Consider the following 9,081-nt stretch of genomic DNA (forward strand, 5'->3'; position numbering starts at 1 on the left):
ATTTTAAAGTAATTTCAGATAATTAATTACTATTTTTTTTTTATAAATTAATGAACATAATTAAAAAATGAATTTTCCTTAATAAAAATTAATTAGTTTATTTTAAAATTTATAATGAGGCATCATACAATAATAACAAATATTTAAATTTGAAAAAACTGTTCTCTCCCCGTGCTATTTTCGATAAATTTATTTTAAAACAAAGCTCAATATCTTTATTGTGTCGAATAACCTTATCCATTGCGTGCTTCTTACACTCCTTAGATTTGTTTCTTTATTTGTCTTTGAAACAACATTCACCAACGAAGATCGAACAAGATAAAACTCAAAACAAATATCGATACAAAACATGCCTATTCTAGAAACACATGTATCAAATTTACATAACAATCATTGATAACAAAAACATGAACACAAAAAAGAAATAATTAATATTTGTAATTTATAAATAATTATCATATCTCATCTGTTTTTTAAAATTATGAAATAACTAATATTCTTTTATTTTTATAAAATTTTGAATATTTAATACACTACTAGTTACAATTAGTCACGTGTAAGATTATTCATTAAATTATTTTTTTTATTAATATTTACTTGAATAAATTAAAGATACAATAATACATCATGTTTTTCATCAAATCCAAATAGAAAAAATGGGCCACTACAATACCCGAGACGTAAACCCGGGTATAGAAAACCAAACCCGAACTCTGTTCATCGTTCCCAAATCCAAATAGCTAAAACACCCCCCTTTTCTCAGAAAAGCCTCGGCAGGAACCGAAGGAAAACAAGTGGAATTCAAGTAATCAGCAATAAGCGTCGCAATGGTGAAGACAACTAAGGGTGGAAAAACCATGAATCCAACCGATGCTTATCGGAAAGAGATTCGTAAAAAGGAATTGAAGCGGGTGGGGTACCTCCTGCTGCGAGTTTGTTTTATGCAGTTGATTTACGTGCATAATTATTGGGAATATGTTTAGCCACGCCCCCCCCCCCCCCCCCCCCCCCCCGATTTATTTTTATTTAAATTCAGAAAAAGGCCTTTAATTGGAATTGTTCGAAGCTGAATTGATGGAACCTGAGTAATAAAATTTCGATACGAGCATATTGAGTTAGAATTATTCATGTTTTTAAAGAAATTTTGTTGGTACGAAAGTGGTTTAGTTGATTTTTGTTAACGTGGTAAGAATTGGTTATGGACGTGTGGTGTATCTCTTGTTAATCAAGATTATAGATGATGGTGATCGTGTTCTTTTTCAGAAAAATTATTAGGATTTTAATTTTTTTTTTTCTGTGGAGATTGTATGCCTTTTGACTTCCCTTGGTACTCCCATGATGGAAGCTATGAACTCTAGTTAATATGAATCTTCAATTGGAATGGTCAACTGACTGAAGTTGATGAGAAACTATGTTATACAGAATAAAAAGGAAAGGAAGAAGGTGCGGGAAGTTGGGATCTTAAAGAAGGATCCAGAGTCGCTGAGAGAGCAAATTCAAAATCTGGAAGCGATGAGTAAGTTATGAGGTTTTGCTTTTGTTTGGTACTATACCCAGTGACATGATTAATTATGTATCTTTAGCAATCACGGTATGCCCTTTTATGGCATTATCCACTGTTGTTGCACGAGAAAGGTGGTCTTTCAGCTGGGTAAATCTTATTTGCAAAGATTCTATTAAAGCAACAAGCTATACTCTGCTTCCTTATTCACATTTTTTGTAGCACTAGTTAATTCAGGTATACTGGATTTTAGAATCAGCATGGTAGCGTCTCCGACAAATCTTTAACTTGACTAATTACCACCCAGTGAATTTTTTGTGGTAGAAGATGTGATTGCCCAGTTCTTTCTCAAATATATTTATATCGCCTTCGTTAGCCTAAAGTTCTTGTTTGTTTTCCCTTTTTTGTCATTTATTTATTCTCTAAGAACACAAATTCTCGAGATATACCGTTGAACTGGTGGTTGTCATTAAAATGGTCTGTTCACATGATAGTGCTAGTGTGCTGACGATATGGTTGTTGCTGCATCTAGGTCCTGTGGTTGAAGAGTTCAAACATGGTTTTATTTTAATGAAACACTTGTCACTTCTATGTTTGTTCCACGAATAGGTCAACATTTTGCATATTTTGTTTGTATAACTGTGTATCACACATTATCAGTTTGAGTGATGATGGGGAGAGGGTTGCAGGAAAGAAAGGAAAGTGAAGGGGAGAGATTCTCTGGACTATTAGAATTTGTTTTTCCCTAAGAGAAAAATATGATTTTTATACGGTCTCCTGATCTGTGTTCTATTGATTCTGCAGAAGCAGATGGAGCCTTGGACAAAGCTAGAAAGCACAAAAAGCGGCAACTTGAGGATACACTGAATCTTGTGATCAAGAAGAGGAAGGTAATTGCTAAACCTTATGCACATAGGAGGAAATTTGATCATATAGTCTCAGTGATTAATGTATTTTGCAACATCATAAATGATGAATTTGTGTTCTTGTTTTCCATCACGATTTTAGAAAAATAGATTATATCGGTACTTCAGATTGCGTTAATCATTATGAAAACAGCTTGGCGCCGAGCTTTGCAACAAATAGATAATTATCCAAATTAAAGAGGATCCGGGTAGATAACCAATTCGGGTGGTCAGTCAATCCAAATGGTTAGTTGACACTTCCACAGTCCTAAAAAGCAAGTTGTGTGGGTCATCACCTGCGTCACGAACAACGTGGCGCTGGGGAATACCCGGCGAACCCTCCGTCGCTCAAGTAAGCGATCACCCCAATAAATCTACTCAGAAATGAAGAATGCTCTCGCCATATTTAATTTTTATTCTTTTATCCAGAAATTTATAGTTGACATGCTCCAAATTTATCAATGCAAACTATTATTTGAATAAAAAATCATATATCGTATGACCAAGGAAAATAATTTGAGTAATCTTGCAAATATATTAGTTTCATCAAACAGAAATAATCTTGCAGCTATATTAGTTTCATTAAAGAAAATCGTCCTACCAATAAAACAAATATTTATCTTGGGGCTTCCAACATTACAATGATTCCCACAATTTTGTTCAACAAAATCCTGTAGCCTGGACTTAAGAGTCAATTGTGGATATCCTTTGTCTGTGCTAAAATTGTTTACGACTTCAAGTTATGATTTTCAGATAAAGTATGCTTTTGGCTTTGTCTAACACACGCTTGTTACATGTTCCACTTCTTTTTGAAATAGAACTTTCCATTTCCTTTCAAAAGTCGATAATAGTTTAATGGTCTGATTTCCCTTTTGTTGGCCAGGAATACGAAGATAAAGCAAAGGAAAAAGGTGAAGCAACTGTCATGTTCAGGTCAGCTTTCCCTTGTTTTACTTATAAAATTATTATTTTAATTTAAATATGAATATTCATATCAATTCTTAGTTCAAAGTTCTATTATGTTTCCCTTTTCTAGCCATTTGGGACCTGTTAGAAGGCGAACTACTGCAGAGGATGAAGAAAGGGTCAATCATCCCAGACCTGAAGTAAGTTATTACTTAGTTTCCGTGGTTTACTAACTTTTTTGTTGATCTGTGAACCCACACAAGAGATTTATTGTCGTAGGACTCTGTATATTATCACCCTACTCTAAATCCTTCTGGAGCTCCTCCACCTGGGAAACCACCAATGTTTAAGTCCTCCATAGGTATTCCTTGTTCTTTTCTACTTTATATTACTCAATGTTCAAGCTATCCAGGTGTATGTTAATTGCTCTTTTTTCCTTTGTATCACGCCATATTTCTTCTTCCCTACTCGGTGACCTCATCCATAATCTGTACATTTTAGATTCTGCTGTTTATTTTGAACTGCAGGACCCAGGATCCCTTTAGCAGAAGCTTCAGAAAGTAATACTATATCTTCATCAAAGCCCGAGTCAGAGGATGCCGCTTTATCAGCCCCGACTTTTCCATCTCCACCACCTCCTTTGCCTATTTCCGACTTAGATTCTGGAGATGGTTCTGTTGTTCCTGCAGGTTTGCCTTTGCCACCGCCACCCCCCATGCCTCCAAAGCCTGCAAATACAGATGTTACCACGATATTGCCTCCACCACCGTTGCCTCCGCCGCCTCCTCCTGGTCCACCTCCAAAAGAACTGCTTGCTGTTCGTCCTCCTTTTCCTCCTCCCCCACCCAATCACCAATCTTTTCAACCACCTCCTCCTGGTACTTTTGGAAGTGAGAAGCCGGCAAAATCAGAAGATTCAGCCACCGGGAATTCAAATCAGGTATACTCCTACATAATTCGTTCCTACGTTTAAACTCTTGGCCTACTCTTCAATCTTGTAAAATGTCATGCTTCCCGTCGAACTTTTTACTGCCAATTCATGTAGAAGTTATCTATTTTTTGTTACAATTATTTATAGCCCATTCAAAATATTTTCATATCCTGATATTCTGCCTGTTATCCTTTTCTTTTAAAACTTATTCTGCTGCAAATAATAAAAGACATATATCAAAATTTGGGTTTTTCCCCTCAAAATCACTCTTGATTAACTTGTTTTTATATATAAAAAAATAAACATTTAATAACAACATGATCTTTCTTCTTATTTCCTTAAGTGATTTTCTTATATATATTGATAAATAGTGACAAATGCATGTATATCAAGAGCTTTTATATTTTCTTCTTATCACATATTGAATCATATTAATCAATTCTTTTTTCAATTTATGTTAAATCATTTTATTTTATTTTCTTAAATCTTTAGTTATCGATATGTGTAAATGATCATTTTTTATGGATACAGTTCACATGAGATGATATTAATATATATTATACCGCCATTCATATAATTAGTAATTAACATACACCAAAATAATCTATTTTTGTCTAAAAATATTGTTGTACTCACAATTATATAAATTAATGTTAAATTTTTTTTGGTTATAATATAATATCTATGTTTTACTTTGAAATTTAAAATACTGTCCATAAAATGATACTATTTTAATAATATATAATATTTCTTTCTAGCCATCAGATGGTTTTAAATAATATTTTAATTTTTTTGACAAAATACGAAATGGAATTTATTCGAAATCCATTTGAAATCCAATTCCATTTTACTCCATTCCAAATGTAGGCCGGATTACTTGTCAAATAATTTTCTTAGTTGATGATTTTCTTGTTCTGGTTGTCTCAGAAGCCTACTGTTCTTCCTCCACCACCTCCACTACCAGGGCTGTCTTCAAAGTCTGGAAATAATCAACCGGGTGAATCTGTAACAAAAGCTACTTCCGAGGGCAAAGATTTTCTAAACATGGTTCCTCCCCCGCCATCAATAAGGCAACAACCATTAGTGCCTGGAGCTCCCATGCAGCCAAATTTGCAGCCTGATGTACCACCTCCAGGAATTTTGCGCTTTCCGCCGCCGCCGCCCCCAAATGGCATGCGCCCTCCTCTGTCCACCCCAGGACTTGCCGGACAACCTGTTCCACCCGGAGTCTTGGTGCCATTGTTACCAATGCCACCTTTTGGACCTCCTCCTGGTCCTCCACTAATGATGCGACCACCACTTCCACCTGGCCCACCTCCCATTGCGCAAGATGATTTTGTTGCTAGAATGCCTGCTCCCCAGAAGCCATCTTATGTTAAATCTGCTGCTTCAACTGTTGTAAAGAAGCCTCTGGCACAGCATACCCCTGAGCTTACAGCTATGGTGAGTTTCTCAACTAATTTTTTCTTGCCTATTTACCAAATCAAAATAATTTTGAATATGGTGGTGCATGAATGATGATAGACGTGCATCCCAATAATAAATCAAATTGGTTTCACAGTCTACTCCTGGTTGGGAAACGTTGTAGAGACCCTCAATCGTTATTGAGTTTCACACGTTATGTTATAAATCATTATGCAATCAAGTAATTATTATAATAGATTGCTTTAAAATAATGTGCAAAACTGGTTTCTTGAGGATTGAGTTCTGAATGTGAATCTCTCTAATTTTTAGCGGAGTGGTTTGTGTTAAGGAAAATTGAATTCAGACCGGTGCTCTAATTATATTGAAATTCAGGTGATAATGTAAAAATTAATACGCGCAGAGGGCTTTGATGTTTTCTGTGTTTAAAGTTTGTCGTTCAATTAATTGTTAGTTAAATCGATTGCATTCCTTAAAAAGGTCAAATACGAATATTGTGTCTTTCACAGTTTATTCAGTATAAAGTATCGAGGTTAATTGTGAACCAACAAGTTTTGAGTAAATGGGTAGGCACAAAAGTGGAGCGGTTATAGTCATTAGCATGAAGTCCAATGCCAATATGCGTTGCTCAGAAAAATTAGGGAAGGATAATCTCGCACCCAAGAATTTTGAAGAGGTCGGCTTCTTTGGCAAAAAAACTATGTACGAAATTTTGAAATTTTATGATCTGGGGGAGGATTACTGCTACCCCTACCTTGCCTCTTCAAAGTTTCTAAACATGCAATGCCCTCTTTTTATCAAGTTTTTCTCTTCTTCTTTTTTTTTCAGGTTCCTGCCTCTGTACGCGTCAGGAGAGAGTCTGCGCTCCCAAAACCGAAGTCAAAATCATCAGCTGTTTTACCCACTAACCGGCCTATAGCATCACCCAGCACAAAACAAGAATCCATTTCATCCTCTTCTGCAACAAAGCCCCAAAGTATTGATGACTCATACACTGCATTCTTAGAGGACATGAAAGCCCTTGGTGCACTTGATAGTTGAGCTGAAACTTTGCATGATTAGAGGTCGAAAGCACAAACATTTTCTGCTGTAGTTGTTTCCAACTCGAGTCGTCGTCAATAAGTTGTTTCAATATATTGGTGTGGAGACTCGGGACGATCTCTGGCGGGTGATATTTTAAGCCTTGATGATCTATTTACTTGGGCGGGATACATTTTATTTACTCTCTTGGAAGGAAGGAAATTGTAAGTTACATTCCTTCAAATTCTTCTGCCCATCTCTCTCTGTAGTTGAACTGGCGAATATTTGGTTTCGAAGTCCTCTAGTGACATAATTTCTCCGCAGTTTCTCATATGAATTTTTTATAATTATTTGGTTATGTTTTCAATATTTCTGCAAAATATTATTTGAAAATATATTTAAGAATTTTAGGTATGTTTGTCGGGAAATTGGCCTTCAGTCCTCAGCCGTCGTTTTTTTTTGTGTTCAGTACCTTGGTACTTTTTTAGTACCACATTTCCACATGAAGTGTACCACATTTTCACATGAAGTGTACCATAATTTTGTGAGTAGGGAGTGAACCCAAAGAAATATTTTGATTGGGGATTTTTCACCAACTTCCCCTGTGTTTGTCCATGCTTGGAAAATTTTTTGAGCGATAATATACACGTAAAATTGTTGATATGCGTAGAAATATCAACAAAATTGAGTCGATATTATTTCTATGGAATCTTTAATTTTTTTTCCTATCTTTGCAGTTCTCTGTTAAGAAAGTGCTTGATTGTTTATATTGTTCAAATTTAATTTTTTTTAAAAGAATATAGTCTTATTTGAATTATTCTTGTCAAGTAAAATCATGATACTATTCATTAAGCTACTATGAAAAAAATTTGATTAGAGTTTATTTATATTGAATGATATTGTTTTAGATGATAAAAGATGGTTAGAGCTACTAGAATCAATGTAAAATTAATAATACAAATATTTTCATTAAATTGCATTGAAAAATAGCGAAGAATAATGGTTATATAATGATATTTTTATTGAATAGATTGTAATATTTGTAAGGGATTTTATTATCAATTTACTAAATCTAAAAATATTTATAAGACTGATGAACTTTGAAGTCTAAATTATAATATAATTCATAATGTTATATTATATGTTTTTATCTATTATTTATACTACATTATTCTATATTATTGAGGTATTAGAGTACTATTTTTTGTTAGATATATCATACCAATATTTTTTTCTAATTTTTCCTTAGCAACATATGTGAATTTCAGTTGATAAACTTCTTAATAATTTCAGCATCTTCAAACAATTTTTTCCCATGTTTTTCTCTAGTATTTCCTACAATTATGATAGAATAACTTTTTATTTATTTATTTATCGACTATTTTAGATACAAGAACTCACAATTGTGAAAAATTCGGAAATATTTAAGCTGTGAAAAATCACAACTAAACCAAGTGTTTAAAAAATAATAAAAAAATTATACATTAGAAATATGTAATATTTATGTATTATTACGTATGGTCACCTCAATTTTTGAGGTGTTTACCCAAGTTTCTTGTGCAACATATGATTAATTTTGTTTATATTTTAAAGATGATAAATATGTGTTTATATTTGTCTATGTCTAATTTTATATTTTTTTTGTTAATGTATGACAATTAAATAAATATAAAATAAAGTAAAGCAAATGTAGATTTCTTTGTAATAAATTAATATATGAAACCATATATATAGCGTTTTTTTAAAAGACTAATCAAGTTTGATCTATTTGTGTAAAAAAAACCTAAAAGCAAATGAAAATAACTTTTGTTAATGTTAAATATGAGAAAAAATGTTAGTATTATATATATCAAAAGCTATAATGAATGGGTTTATGCATATGTGATATGTTTGGGTGTAAACTGACATGTTAGATGTAGAAATATATAAATTTGCAATGTTTAAACTTATAATCCTTAATTTTGTTAGAGTTAGGTATGCATGTTGTAACATGCAACATATTTATTGAATTTATTTGAAAAATAAATAAGCTAACAAGTTTGAATGAATCTAAGGAAGAGCAATAAGCAAGAAATTACAACTAAACATGTTAGATAATAATTATTGTTTTCTTCCTTTAATTTTTTTTTTTTGAAAAAGGTCACTATTATCAGTTATTATGTTAACATGGTTCATGTATTTTGCTAATTGTATGTGTTAGTAATCAAAATCCTGAAGCTGCTTTGACCCAGGGAAGATATATTCTAGCTTATCTATTCTACAAGTTCGATTAATGTTGTTACTGTGAAGCTATGGTTAAGATACACGTGATCTTCTTGTTTGGCCATTGGATAAAAATAAAAAAGCACAAAATATTTTTATACATGTTGGAGATAGTTATTATTTTTAAAGTTTTA

General features: G+C 33.0%; 1 protein-coding gene across 3 annotated transcripts; it reads left to right on the forward strand.

The window, feature by feature from the left end:
* The first annotated feature begins 656 nt into the window (after positions 1–656).
* On the forward strand, positions 657–7,022 carry LOC140956512 (protein EARLY FLOWERING 5-like). 3 transcript variants are annotated; one of them, XM_073413281.1, is made up of 9 exons: positions 657–911; positions 1,423–1,516; positions 2,306–2,391; positions 3,290–3,339; positions 3,443–3,512; positions 3,592–3,673; positions 3,840–4,252; positions 5,174–5,686; positions 6,494–7,022. In XM_073413281.1, exons 1-9 carry the CDS (start codon positions 828–830, stop codon positions 6,704–6,706), a joined length of 1,605 nt encoding a protein of 534 aa, XP_073269382.1. In that variant the 5' UTR covers positions 657–827; the 3' UTR covers positions 6,707–7,022. The 3 variants fall into 3 exon arrangements, with proteins under 3 accessions (XP_073269382.1, XP_073269381.1, XP_073269383.1); XM_073413280.1 differs by having other exon boundaries at positions 659–911; positions 5,171–5,686; XM_073413282.1 differs by lacking the exons at positions 657–911; positions 1,423–1,516; positions 2,306–2,391 and adding an exon at positions 2,602–2,758 and having other exon boundaries at positions 5,171–5,686.
* Positions 7,023–9,081: the final 2,059 nt, after the last annotated feature.

Source organism: Primulina huaijiensis, chromosome 14 (assembly GCF_012295235.1).
Source record: "Primulina huaijiensis isolate GDHJ02 chromosome 14, ASM1229523v2, whole genome shotgun sequence".
Taxonomy (NCBI): Eukaryota; Viridiplantae; Streptophyta; class Magnoliopsida; order Lamiales; family Gesneriaceae; genus Primulina; species Primulina huaijiensis.